Source organism: Hesperophylax consimilis, chromosome 19 (genome assembly GCF_061612785.1).
Source record: "Hesperophylax consimilis isolate HC1 chromosome 19, BYU_Hcon_1.0, whole genome shotgun sequence".
NCBI lineage: Eukaryota > Metazoa > Arthropoda > Insecta > Trichoptera > Limnephilidae > Hesperophylax > Hesperophylax consimilis.
The window spans coordinates 15297272-15313220 of NC_142854.1; the positions used below are offsets into that span (position 1 = coordinate 15297272).

Below are 15949 nucleotides of genomic sequence, written 5' to 3' on the forward strand. Positions count from 1 at the left end.
CGAAAGCGGATCAATGCACTGAAATAATAATTTCAAGTGGGCGTCTTACACGATGCTTTTTGATGAGAAACCACGTTTGGTGTGCAGGGGTTAAGGCGAAGCTTAATGCCAAATCACTATTTTGATTAATCTTTATAAAGAATTGGTGTACATTATAAATACAAAAAAAATGATTTAGATAAATTGAAGGTTTTCCTATCGCTTCGCTTGAGTAGAATACAAATAAAAAAATAAATTACTCAATAAAAAATATAAATGCAATCTAGTAAATTTTTTTTCAATATAAGTATGAACGCATAAAGGAAACAACTTTTAAAAAATACAGTATTATAGCTAAAATTATCTGTGACAGTTTCACTTGATTAACTTTTTTTGCTTTCTCATAAAATTATTTACAAAATAAATAAAAACCAGTTTTTTGCTTGAAATCGAACGTTTCTAGACTCAGTTTGTCAAGCGATTTTAATGCCTATTACCTACAATATAAGGTATACCAAGAATAAACACATTTTTGGCTTGTAACTTCCTCTTAAAAACGACTCTTGCTTAGCAAGCATGGCAAGACGGGACGACGATCTATTCTAAATGATGTTTTAATTTGTAATATATTTTTTCGTGTAGATATAATTTGATAATCATAAAATAATTGTTTTATTATTTTAAAAAAATATAAAGACTAGTTTACACTAATTTTTACACTTCTTTTAATAAAAATCAATTTGGATGCTTGGCGCCCCATGAGTATTTTCTTTAATGCCGATCCCATATGGAAACTATATCGGGAACCATGTGAAAACCATAGGTCACATGGAAGCATCTGTGATTTGCTTTCACCGTTGCCGTCAATAAATCATTAAAAAAATACAAAAAATCACAATACAAAACAGCAATACACGTTCATAATCAGTAATAAACACGTAGAAGTTATGTTCGTTTTATCAATATATTAAATATAAAAAGAAATATATAAATATGCAACATTTCCACATAATATAGTTACGTAAAACAATGACAGACGACAGACATCAAATGTTGTCCGCTATCTTGTTGCGTAGGTATATATTTGTGAACCGAAGCTGGAGTCGAACCACGATTTATGAGAAAGGAACGAAGTAACAGCAAAAGGCACGCAACGCCAATGTACAAAAATCGGTACCAAATAGAACACGCAATTTCCGTCCGAAGACAACCCACATGGAAGCTGGGCGAAAAAAAGCTTCGTGTAAAACACCCATTTTCATTTTCATATTTTAATTAATAAATCTCAAAGACAAGTAATATTAAAATGTTTTACGACCAAAGTTCAACCAATTTCGGTTGTTTGTGGTGTGATGTGATGTGAAATATTCCTGCGTGAAATTTATTATTCACGTTCAAAGAACTTTTGATTTTAAAAAATTAAACTGATCGTGGGAACATTTCAGACAATCTATAATAAAGGTACCTACCTACACGGAGAAAACTTACTGTTGTAAAATATTGCTGATTTATTAAGAATTTCTTAAAATTGTTCGTAATCCGGATAAAAACTGGATTGCAAGACTTTAACGAATGAATTGATAGGTTCCCATAACAAACTTTCAGTAAAACACGAATTGGTTTTCGCGATGTCGGAACACGTATTCATAAAAAAACTAATATTTTCGCATTTCGTCATTTTATATTATCAGAACAAATGCAGGTGCATGAGCACATATTCCGATACATTGGGAATGTACTAAAAGTTTACTAGGAAACGGCCTGCGATCCCGTTTTTAACAAATCAGTAATACATACTCATTTTTGACCGTGTGTAATAAAAAAATTAGTATTTTAAATTTATTTATTTAATTTACGATTCTAAATTTGAAGTGTGCATTTCTTTTGTCTAAATTTTTGACAGATATTTTATGAAGTTTAGTAACGGTGTTCATTTGAATGGTAAATTTTTGACGTCTCTCAACAAAAAATATAATCTTATCTATATAAACAAAAATTTAATTGTTCTTTTGTTCAAAATCTTAAATATCCGAAAGATTTTCACTGTCGCTTTTGGTGTGTTTTTATATACCTATGTATACAAGATATCACCTGTAAACAGCGCCATCTGTTGGACGTTAAAGCAACACGAGAAAGATTGAGCCACATAAACGCGTGGCGGGGTACAGCTAGTTATATTATAAAGAAAATTGGCAATATTTGATTTCGAAAGGCAATTTATATATTCACTAAGTCTGCAATCATAATATCCCGTGATTTTTCACGGGGTTGCACTAGTTATTACACAATAAAATCAAATCCAGGAAGAAGGTTCGTAAGTAGAACATTTAACACTTCAAAAAATTTTGACAGATTTTTTTTTTGTATAATAAATAAATATGATTAAAAAACTCCCTTAAAAATGACCTATTTCCCATCTGAGGTACCAGGTTTCAGTAGTCACAGCGGATCCCGGCAGTTTTGTGCTGGGACAGTATAAATATATATGTATAGTACTATTAAATTACCGAATGATTTAAATGACCTTCCTAGAACATAATGGTAGTCAACAATCAGCAGTCAAAACGACACATTGTCGCTACTGATTCGTATCGAAATGATTTAAGGCGATGCCATACGTAGTAATGCAAAATCATGAGTTTTTGGTTTGAAAATTTGGTCACCTAGAAATGTTTCAGATGCTTTAATTAAATACTGCGAGTAGAATACATCTTGTACTTTGAAATAATCGAGTATTTTTTATATATAAGCCCAGAAAAAAATTATGTAAAGGCCTATGAAAACTGCTTTAAAGTTCAAAATCTCCTACTCACGAACCCATTTTCGGTTATGATTTTATTGTATAGTGTGGCAAATTAAGTTATTTATAAAATGATCGAAAAAAAATTATATATTTATGCCTGAACATCCACAAAATATAATAAAAGACACTTTTTGTCCATGTTTTTTTCTTGCATAAATCAAAACAGGCGGATGGTGTTAAGCGGGGATTTAAACCTTATCGCCATCTACGTAAGGGTTGTTATTGATAGCGGCTCAATTTGAAATATTACACGACGTAGTGCATCGCCTTAATGAATGCGTAGGTATTGTCAGTATCGCCACTGATACAGGTCTGCACAGCCCGACAGCCGGCTCATCGGACGTCATATGTCACCACAACAACGGCAATTCAATGGCCGCGCGTGGGTTAACAGGTTACCATGGTAACCAAGGTGACAGAATGCGGCCCATAAATATGATAAAACAACGCGATTTTCAAATTAAAGATGAAAGTAGGATAGGACGGGTTGTTTCAGAGAATTTGAACAATTCTTCAAATTTCAAAGTTATTTTTCAAGTTCTGTGAAAGTTTTTTTCAAGTTCTGTTATTATATAATTTCTGTCAAGTAACTGTTTTATAATGATATAACAACAGAAATTGAATAGGACATTCACAGAACTCGCAAATGAATGTTGAAATTTGATTTTCAAGTTCTGTGAAAGTTTTATTCAAGTTCTGTTATTATATAATTTCTGTAAAGTAACTGGTTTATAATAATATAACAACAAAAATTGAATAGGAAATTCACAGAACTCGCAAATGAACGTTGAAATTTGATTTTCAAGTTCTGTTATTATATAATTTCTGTCAAGTAACTGGTTTATAACGATATAATAAAAGAAATTGAAAAGGACGTTCACAGAACTCGCAAATGAACGTTGAAATTTGATTATCAAGTTCTGTGAAGGTTTTATTAAAGTTTGGTTATTATATCATTATTGGCCAGTTTAAAAAATAATAATAACACCACAACCCGCCCTAAGGACGGGTGGTTTTACAGAATTTGAATTGATCAAATTTCAAAGTTGATTTTCAAGTTGTATGAACGTTATATTCAAGTTCTGTTATTATTTCAGTATTGTGTAAAAAACTGGCCAATAATGATATAATAACAGAACTTGATGAAATTTGATGAAGTGATCTGTGAAAAATCCGTCCTAAGTAGGCCTCCGTGGTGGAGGGGTTAGACTCACGACTAGCAAACCGAAGGTCTCGGGTTTAAATCCCGGCGTGCGCAAGTAATTTTTTTTATGAATTTGTGGTGTTTTACAATTCATACATTCATTCAAATGAAGTATATTAGCGGCACGTTCTAGAGATACTCTCAGTATCGCCCTGGTGTAAGTCCACCATTCAGAATTGAAACGTTGCTTGGTAACCAGATCTGAATAGCAAGGTACTCCCCCACTTTCCACGTCTCCTTCCCCTCCCCACTACCCTTCAGCATCACTACATTCCCCAGTTGGGGATGTCATAGTCTCACTGGCTCCAGACGGTTGGGAGCAGTTGGGACTCTTGTGCGGTATTCAAATAAAAAAAATTTAAAATGCTGTAGAAATGAGATCTCTGTGTGCTAATTAATACCTTGACTATGAATGAATCTAGAAAGAAGGCTAAGGTGGACATGATGAATAAGATTAAGAAAGAGACCATTAGATGATATGTATAGTATATGGAACGGATGAATACAAAATGCATGACCCGAAAGTTATAAGGAAATCAATATTACAATGTAGTTTTAACAGTAACAATGTGGTATAGATATTTGAACTTGACTTTCAAAGGCCGCAAAAGAATAAATTATTGCAAACCAAATACTAAGTTTGGTGACCGCGCTTTCGGAGTATCTGGGCCGAAGACTTGGAATAAACTCCCTCCAGAACTAAGATCCATAACAAGTCCAACAGAATTCAGGTCTAAACTAAAAACTTACCTTTTTAAGAGAGAAAGTACAGTTATATCCAATCATGTCCTAAATCATGTATCTAAATTTCGCTAATAAACAATTCGTTAATGTTAATTAAGTGTTAATCTTAAGTGACCTACCAGGTAAGTATTGTACTGTATATTATCTCCATATATAGTCAGTAATAACATAGATCATTGTAGAAATGTATTATATACTTGTACAGCGCCCTTGAGGTGATTGTGCACAATAAGGGCGCTATACAAATCATCCAAATATTATCATTATCATTATTAAAAAAAACGAAGTGTACTGGGAACAAAAATGGAACACCGCCTTCATTTGGTTTTAGTCGCAACAAATTCTGTGTTCTAAACCCCGCGATATGTTCCAACTTTGGCCTGATTTTCTTTTCTACCTAATCTAACCTAACTTTCTTATAGTTATTTATTTTTGGGGTATTATGCCGTGTTGCGCTACCTCCTTCTTTAGCCAACGTTTCATCAAGGCTGTTGTGAAGTGTGTGCGTATGTATGTAGATGTGATACAGAGTCGCCAAAAATATTAATAGGATTTTTAAGAATTTCAATTGCCTCCGTAATTAGGCGTGCTCTATGTGTTTTGGATCTTCCCATGGTTTTAGGATCAAATCCAAAGTAATGGCTGGTTTGAATTAAATGCTCGGCAGTTGCCGACTTATCAGGGTGGCCGAAATAAACTACATAATTACCCACGTTCCTCAATCACCACAGTAGATTGGGAATGGCATACTCCCACTGGCAGTGTTGCCAACTCAACTACTTCAAAATATGCTAGAGTGATGGGAAAAATATGCCAGAAATATGCTAAATTCCTTTAAAAAATGCCAAAAAAAGGCCAACATAAATTTAACTTAGTATTTATTGAGAAATAGAGTGATGGGAAAAATATGGCAGAAAATGCTAAATTACTTTAAAAAATACCAAAAAAAAGCTAACATAAATTTAACTTAGAAATAAAATCAGTGAAATAAAATATCAATATCTTCATCTTCTTCATTAACAGCAGCTGATGTGGAAGGCTGAGAGACGGAGTCGTAACTTTCTTTGGTCCCAATGCAGCGTAGTACTTCGTCAGGAACAGTGTAAGAATAACAGCACTTTCCTGCTCTCTTTAGGCCAAATCTCACGTACAAAATGGCATTCAGGGTTCTCAAAGCCAAACGATTTCGGAGTTTTGTTTTGACCAGACTCATTTGGCTAAATACACGTTCAATGTCCGCATTTGAATGCGGTAACGTTAAAATAGACATTGCAAACTGACATAAATCACCGAAGGGGTTATTATTAGCTGCATCTTTATATTGCATGACTTCATTCCAAAACTCTACAGTGGAAGTCAAGGATTCCCATGGAATGTGAACTATGTTTCTTCATTGAGACACCAGTTTTTCAATCGATATCATTTTTGTTAGTTAAAAAATTGGTTTTTATTATTTTCATGTTTCTGTAAAAATAAGCCAAATAAATATGCTATATGCTAAAAGCATAATAGTTATGCTAAACATGGAGTAATTATGCCAAATTTAGCATATAATATGCTAACTTGGCAACACTGCCCACTGGCTCAAGACGGTTGGGATCAATTGGGACTCTTGTGCCGTATTCACATTAAAAAGTTTACCAACCGAATCTAAAAATAGATAATACCAAAAACATTAAAATTGAAATTAGAAAATGTACGAATGTAGACAAAGCGAAAAATTACATTCGAAATAATTGACACTTTACCGCCTTTAATCAACCACTGTACTGTGGGAAACGAAAAAAAAACAAACAAAAAAAGATAAGGTAGGTACTTTTGCAAAATAGTATTACAAATGTCAAACGGTAACAGCCGATAAAACGAATCATTGCTCATATTCATATGTACAGTAAAATGTGGTGACTCGAACCAATTTCAACTTTGAAACAAAATAGCTTTATTTATAAAAAAAACATTTGTAACGGAAATTTTTATGTCATATTTATTACAAATGTTTTAACTATTTAAATAAGCATATTAAAAAAAACGTGTTTAGGGACTAGACCATTTTTTTAAGCTTATTCAAATACCTGGTTATTACATACATAAGGTGTCAATTGTCGATATACACCGATGTACTGTATAAATGACACGAAAATATTATAATCGTTGAGGAATTTATAAAGTGTATTTACATTTTTCGGGTCGGGTCGGTTTGATAGTAGGGAATAATAATAAATGGTATCATCTCCGTTGGTTACAACGGGCAAACTGCCACACCTTAAAGTAGACTACACCTTACAGTACTACTCTTTTTAGTACACTCAATTTCATGATTTAAAATAAGGAAAAAATTTAAAAAAAGTATTAATAATTTGCAAAGCATAAGTTTGAGAATTTTCATTGTGAAAAATAATAACATTATATAAGCACTACAGTTGGGTGCAATGAGCAAAACGCTTCACTTTTCAGTACCTACATATTACGCTAAACTTCACTTTACTGTTTCTTTACCAACAACTAATGATTTCAAATAAGTGAATAATACAAAAAAAGTATTCAAGTATCAATAATTTGTAAGCACAATAAACCAGCTAATTTGACATTTATTATGACTCTATGATACAATGGTATCCACGTTGCCTGAAAGAAATCATCAAAACGGCGAATAATTTCTAAGCGGTAGCGAGAATTATGCAGATATCCGCGATGATCAAAGTCGCCCCCTGAATCAAAAGTAGCCCCGTATTACGTTATTCAAATAATCAGAAATGTACGTAGGTATCTACAGTTCATTTATTTTCTTATCTATGTCGGATAATTGAAGATTTTTAGAGATAATATTATGATATTTATGATAAGATAATAATAAAACAAGATAGAGTGAAGAATGTCATTTATCGTCAACTAACTAACCATCACGCCGTTTCGACAGGGGTAGGCAGAGAGTATAGACTATAGACCGTCAGACAATTCTTTCTCGTTACATACTCTTGATTCACTCTCATTCATACATCTTCCCATAAAAACTATTATGTTTTACGACTACCCCGAGACAAATATTTTTTTTCAAGAAATTTATTAATTCAAAAAATTTATAAATACATTGATACACAGTTTTGTGTCATTTCACATCAAGTGCGCAGTAATACTTCATACGTTTCACCCAATTTGAACAGCTCTTCAAATTTAAAAGGTATTTTTCAAGTTCTGTAAAGGTTATATTCCAATTCTGTTATTATTGTTATATTGGCCAGTTGTTTCAGAAAACTGAAACAAAACAGAACATGAAAATGAACTTTGAAATAGTTCCTTACACACGAAATGGATCCTTACACACGGAATACATTACAACTACAATACCCATTCATTCTACACTCTATCAATTTAATCACCTTTCAGACAAAACATAATATATCCTTATTCCCTAACTTAGCGGTATAGTATGTACATAATTAATTAGTGTGATCTATTTACTAATAATTTCTCAAATTTTTCATCTTCTTATAATTCTCTTCTTACAACCCAAACTAGCTATACATCATTTTTCTTTTTTATATTATAGTAATGTATAGATTCTATGTCCGACAAATGTAAAATTCACCCGCCATAACACAGGGTCATCCCTGGGAGCATGGAGGGTGAAATATCACAAAAAGCCACATGTAGGTACTCTCTAAATCATGTATCAATAAAATAAAAATAAAATATGATGAATTGTTGAATTTGCGTGAAACAACTCGCCCTTATTCACTTATGTATCTATATGTTGATGTATAGATAAAGGTACTACTATAAAAATCTGTGCTAAGTTTTCAGTATACTTTTTTGGTTGTGTTTTAAATTCGTCAAAGTTATTGTTGATGAATCTTATGTTTTGGTAAGGTATTAAAGATTTATTTTCCAATGTAATTTATAGTTCTGTTAGCCTGAAGTTTATTTACATATCGGAATCGGTAACTTGTATTTTTGCAGAAGATTTGTTGTGTTTGAATATCTTCTATGTAATACGTATACATGCAAATCTACGTGGTACAAGAGCAGAAGATTTAATTGGAAAAGTTTTAGGATCGCTGGCCACGCAATGTATGTTACCGAAAATAACACTTTTGATTCAATTTAATTACTATAAAAACAATTGAAAATACTGCATATAAAATAACAATTACGTAAAATTAAAATTTCTTTTTGCATCGGACGACCTGAAATTTTGACATTTAGATATGTCAGTATTTTTAACATTACGTATATATGTTTTTAGGAAAGTTTTTTGTATTAAATATACATTTAAAAAAAATTAACCTTAACTAACTAACCATCACGCCGTTTCCCCGCAGGGGTAGGCAGAGAGGACGGACCGCCAAACGCCTCGGTCTTTGCACGCACTCCTTGCCACATTCATACATACTCTTCTATTATTTTGACTCTTGACATGGCCCGACCCAAGTATCTGATTCACTTGGGCGTCCCCGACTTCAGCTACCATTCAAATTTCCGTCATATTATATGTTCTACATGCCCAAACCATCTAAGCGTCCCTTTCTTAATCTTACTCATTACGCTTACATCAGCCTTGCACTCTTTGTGGATCTCCACATTTCTCACTCGATCTACATGGTTTTACCACACATACGCCTCATGGATCCTCATTCCTACAGCATTCAGTCTAATGTCATCCTTTCTTTGCCAGTTCCATGCCTCACTTCCATACATCAGGGTAGGTACCAGCACTCCATTGTGGACTGCTAGCTTCGCTTCTTTGGACAATTTTTTTTATAAAAAAAAACTATTTTATATTTAATGTAAAATATCAGGAATATATGACAAAATGTCACGGTTTGGACAGAAATTATTGTAAAAAATTATGGCGGTATTTCCTTGCAAAAAAGAAAGTGTAATTGTCATTTTAAACGCAGCATTTTCTACTCCCCCAATACAAATAGTTGTTTTTTATAGTACCTAATTGTTGAATCGAAGTGGTTTTTTTTCAAAAAAGTTTCAAATAATTTTCTGACTTCAAAGTAGAATATAAAAATGATTTCTTTGGGATTATTGTTTGTTTGTTTGTTTTATTTGATTCGCTTGATCTCGATATTCTATTATTTCATTATAAGTCTAACATACTTTCGACGATAAGGCATATAAACTTATGAAAAGACGAATTTGTGAGAAAATAAAAATCTCCAAAAGGTATCATTGCATACATATTTATTGGCGATTAATTCATAAATTATTTATCAAACAAGGTCTTGAGGTATGCGATTTACTAAATACCAAATTTATTTATTCTTTCTAGTGACTACCTGTACCTTTTTACATACAAAATCCACGCGTATTCATCCGTAAATATCATTGTCCACAGTTCATTGTCCATCAGGTACATAAAATCACTGCCATTTACAGCCGTGTATGTATTTACATTGTACAAAATCGGCGGAACTTACAAGTAAACACAAATATTATTCAAACTGTTATAACGACAAGTTCTTACATAAAATTTAGTCACAATATTTCAATAATTAATAGTTCTTACTTATTAATAATACGCAATTACAGAAATCATTCGTAGTAATTCAAAATAAGAAATGTTAAAATGTTTATAGTACGGAATTTCATGTTTAGTTATTTTATTAAATATAGAGAAACAGGTTATTTTCAATGTGAATGTCTAATTTGTTGAACTAGAAGAAAAAGGTAAACAAAAATGACTTATTATCGAGAGATAGTGGTATGGCTTTTGACATTTCACGAGAAATTCATTTCCCATAACACGCCTAGTCGGGGCACACTAGATCACCAGATGTTGGCCGATAGCGCGATGTATATACAAGCAATTGGTACAATTAATAAGAAAAATACAATTGCTAGACTTAAAAAAAGGAGAATCATTCCCACGACTGTGTTCTAGCCACTTGAGATGAATATATTTTAATGAAGATGAATATTAAAATGGTTGGTACTCACCCTGGCCATGTTTTTCACTTTTGGGGGTGGCGGACATTCTTGGAGCACTTAATTAATCACTACATAACGAAAACGTTACACTATTTATTGTGTACACTACATTTTGATTCATATTTCACTAAATGTCAATACGCGGTTCGCAATCTCCGGCCATTTTTGTATTCTTTTCGATTATAGAAACACTAGTGCCATCTCTGGGTCAAACGCCGCATCTTTCTTACAACAATCTCCAACGCAATAACCGCGCGTAGTTTGAATTGTGTTGTGTTGATAACGCTTATAATATATTACTTTATAATAATATTAAAAATAATGTATATTATAATTGTATTATGCTGATAACTTTTCGTTGCTTTATAATAGTTCTTTGAACATTTAAGGGTCAGTTGATTAACAGAATTTGAACAAAATATCAAATTAAAAATTCAAATTCTGTGAATGTTTTGTTATTATTTCAGTTCTGTGTATAGTGATCTGATAACAAGACTTGAATATAACTTTCACAGAACTTGAAAATTAACTTCGAAATGTGATGAATTGTTCAAATTATGTGAAACAACTGGCCCTAAGTTAACAAATTACTAATTATAACTTAAGTTAATGCAGACTGGTGAAAAATCACGGGACAAGCTGAATTCTTGACAAATCAGTTGAAAATGACAATTAAAACAATAATCTACCATAGGTAGATACTTTATATTGTTGGTCTGCATTCTTCACACAGTCAGTTCCAATTTTGAAAATGATGCTTAAAATCAAAGCATATGCGAGTTCAATGAATCATAGTTACACAGTCAGACAGACGCACAAACGAAGTGAGCATTATTCTTTTATTTATAATCCTTTTGTAAAATAAACTTTTTTGCTTATTGGCTTTGTCTTTTTTAGTAGTCTGATTTCATTGCACGTCCTTGTGTTATGTCTGTAAATGTCCTTGCTGTATATAATTTGGTTTTAAAGTTATTTTTGCAATAGGTTGTGTAATATTTTATTTACAAGAATAAAAAATCAAATAAGACCTTCCTTTTGAAAGAAGTTTAATTGTTTCCCTCCATTAGTATTTTGGGCAAAGAGGAATACATATGGTAGTTAGTCCCAGAATTTCTGCACTGAAATAAATCCTGACTTCTAGTATTACGATGTGGAATGCGGAAGCTTATCAATTCTAGCAATACCGGACTATCAACTAAATCATTTAGAATTTTATATAGAAATACTAAGTTAGTGAAAATTCTTCTGTCTGACAATTTTAGCATATTCATTTAATTTAACAGCGTGTTGTAGTTCAACATAATTGCAGGAATACCCATTTTAAAATTTATAAAATGCAAGAATTAGTTTTGTATTCTTTCAACAGCTTGTACATGTATATTATAATGTGGGTTCCAGACAGGAGAATTTTACTCAAGTTGACTTCTTACATAGGTAAAATATAACAATTTAATACACTTTATATTGTTAAAATTTCTGGTTAACCTAGTTATAAATCCCAACATTTTTAAGCCCTTATTAGAGATTTCTGTTATGTGGTTAACAAAAGAATGATTTAATTGAAAATCAAATATATATATATGTATACAGGGTGTCCGTCCGGGGGTAAAGTGTGCTAACTTGGGAAGGTGATTTTATATGATGGTTGAATTTAAATATATAAATAACTTTTTCGAAATTACAAACTTTATTTACAAAATATTTTTCTATTGAAGAATATTTATTTTCCCAGACAAAAAAAATCAACTTTTTAACCTAAAAATTACCTTGAAACGTTGGAATTTCGAAAAAGTATTTATCTTTTTACTTGTACTATCATGTAGAATCACTCCCTGAAATTAGCGCACTAGCGCCTCACCTGTATATATACTTTTTACATTAATTCCACACAAGAGGCCTCGAGGAAAATAATTTCCCTCTGGATCTATGTCATACTGTGCGGATGATCTTTTTTTAGGAGTGAAAGTTCTGGGAAAGAAAGGTGTTTGTGACCTGTTTCTGAACCATGTATGTTCATGATAGTATGTAGGTGTTTGAGTACCTGTTTCTGAACCATGTATATTCATGATAGTATGTAGGTATTTGTGTACCTGTTTCTGAACCATGTATGTTCATGATAGTATGTAGGTGTTTGTGTACCTGTTTCTGAACCATGTATATTCGTGATATTATGTAGGTGTTTGTGACCTTTTTCTGAACCATATATATTCGTGATAGTATGTAGGTGTTTGTGAACTGTTTCTGAACCATGTATGTTCATGATAGTATCTAGGTAGGTGTTTGTGTACCTGTTTCTGAACCATGTATATTCGTGATAGTATGTAGGTGTTTGTGTACCTGTTTCTGAACCATGTATATTCGTGATAGTATGTAGGTGTTTGTGTACCTGTTTCTGAACCATGTATATTCGTGATAGTATGTAGGTGTTTGTGACCTTTTTCTGAACCATGTATATTCATGATAGTATGTAGGTGTTTGTGTACCTGTTTCTGAACCATGTATGTTCATGATAGTATGTAGGTGTTTGTGACCTGTTTCTGAACCATATATATTCGTGATAGTATGTAGGTGTTTGTGACCTGTTTCTGAACCATGTATGTTCATGATAGTATCTAGGTAGGTGTTTGTGTACCTGTTTCTGAACCATGTATATTCGTGATAGTATGTAGGTGTTTGTGTACCTGTTTCTGAACCATGTATATTCGTGATAGTATGTAGGTGTTTGTGTACCTGTTTCTGAACCATGTATATTCGTGATAGTATGTAGGTGTTTGTGACCTTTTTCTGAACCATGTATATTCATGATAGTATGTAGGTGTTTGTGTACCTGTTTCTGAACCATGTATGTTCATGATAGTATGTAGGTATTTGTGTACCTGTTTCTGAACCATGTATGTTCATGATAGTATGTAGGTGTTTGTGTACCTGTTTCTGAACCATGTATATTCGTGATATTATGTAGGTGTTTGTGACCTGTTTCTGAACCATATATATTCGTGATAGTATGTAGGTGTTTGTGACCTGTTTCTGAACCATGTATGTTCATGATAGTATCTAGGTAGGTGTTTGTGTACCTGTTTCTGAACCATGTATATTCGTGATAGTATGTAGGTGTTTGTGTACCTGTATCTGAACCATGTATATTCGTGATAGTATGTAGGTGTTTGTGACCTTTTTCTGAACCATGTATATTCATGATAGTATGTAGGTGTTTGTGTACCTGTTTCTGAACCATGTATATTCGTGATAGTATGTAGGTGTTTGTGACCTGTTTCTGAACCATGTATATTCATGATAGTATGTAGGTGATTGTGTACCTGTTTCTTAACCATGTATATTTGTGATAGTATGTAGGTGTTTGTGTACCTGTTTCTGAACCATGTATATTCATTATAGTATGTAGGTGTTTGTGTACCTGTTTCTGAACCATGTATATTCATTATAGTATGTAGGTGTTTGTGTACCTGTTTCTGAACCATGTATCTTCATTATAGTATGTAGGTGTTTGTGTACCTGTTTCTGAACCATGTATATTCATTATAGTATGTTGGTGTTTGTGTATCTGTTTCTGAACCATGTATATTCATTATAGTATGTAGGTGTTTGTGTACCTGTTTTTTAACCATATATATTCATGATAGTATGTAGGATTTGTGTACCTGTTTCTGAACCATGTATATTCATTATAGTATGTAGGTGTTTGTGTACCTGTTTCTGAACCATGTATGTTCATGATAGTATGTAGGTGTTTGTGTACCAGTTTCTGAACCATGTATGTTCATGATAGTATGTAGGTGTTTGTGTACCTGTTTCTGAACCATGTTAATTCATTATAGTATGTAGGTATTTGTGTATCTGTTTCTGAACCATGTATATTCATGATAGTATGTAGGTGTTTGTGTACCTGTTTCTGAACCATGTATATTCATGATAGTATGTAGGTATTTGTGTACCTGTTTCTGAAACATGTGTTTGTTTCACTGATAGCCACTTTAAATCTTTCAAAATATTAGTTACTTTTGAAATAAATACTAATGGCTTATTTTGGAGAATTCGCACCATATTTTGCTGTAAAAAAGAATTGTTGAGCAGTAGTTAAAACGTGAAGATAAATGGAATTTTATGTAGTGAGTAAAGTTTTCTGCAATGTTTGAAATTCTTCCCAAAAAAGAGATCTTCTTCCCACTTTTAAATTTATTGCCAGCGCAATGAGTGATCTTGTGAATAGTATCAGCTTCCCGGGGCAGGAGTATTGTAGAGTGTGAAGCAACTGGCTCTTAATGGAATAATAACAGTGCTTGAATAGAACTTTCACAGAATTTGAATATTAACTCCTTGATCGCTGAGGCAAAATTTTTGCCTTGGCCAATTGATTCCCTTTTTGTAATAACTTACTTCTTACTTCTGTAAATTATATCGTCTTACCAAATAATGTGTTTATATAGTTATAAAAATAGTATGTAATCTACAGTTCCATGATAACCAAAACAATGACAATAAAGTGATATAGAGTCATTTAAAGCAATGAACCTATAAACCTAACCTACGAAGCCTGTTTAACCTAGTTTTCGTTTCATCACTTTTCATGACTATATCACCCTTTAAAGGTGAGTTGAATTTTAATTTTTTGAGTTATTCGGTCACTATAATCTACCATAAGTAGTGTCCCTAGAATAGCTATTTATTTATTTATGTACTGAATATCAACGGTAAAATATACCATACACATAATTCATGTCACAGAATGACAATTAACTGTGGCATGAAAATAATGAATAATGAAAATAATTTCTGGCATAAAAATAATGACAGAAAGTTTAAAATTAATACTAGAAGGAGATACAAGTACATACAAAATATTATCAACAAGTATGAGTAGACTTACGTTATATTAGTAATGATTTAGAAGATATGATACTATAGTCTTCTTGTACCTAGCTTCTGTGCAGTTAAACAGATCCGCTACATCTGCGTACCTTTTACTAACTTCATGTAATCTAGGTACAAGCGAGAGTTTTAAATGTTCAATCTTGGAATTGTTACAATTAAACAGATATAATTATATATATTATAATTATGTATATTATCTTCAGAGAAATTATTTATTAATAGTATCCAAAGATACGCTGAGGTTAACTTTGAAATTTGATGAATTGTTTAAGTTCTGCGAAACAACTAGTCCTTATTCTCTTCTTCTGATTACTAATAAAACTAACAGCAAATATTGTAGAATAGTTATAATTCCTCCAATTACTGGTATCAGAATCCATTATGTCACACCA

At 32.3% G+C, this 15949-nt stretch overlaps 1 protein-coding gene across 1 annotated transcript in view; it reads right to left on the reverse strand.

Moving 5' to 3' along the window:
• The window catches only part of LOC149414877 (guanine nucleotide-releasing factor 2-like), a 260051-nt gene extending 249225 nt beyond the window's left edge, over positions 1–10826 (reverse strand). Inside the window, exon 1 of the mRNA XM_089643441.1 lies at positions 10677–10826. Coding sequence (XP_089499567.1) covers positions 10677–10713 — 37 coding nt within the window. The 5' untranslated portion in view covers positions 10714–10826. The remainder of the gene's footprint in view (positions 1–10676) is intronic.
• Between the last annotated feature and the right edge of the window lie 5123 nt (positions 10827–15949).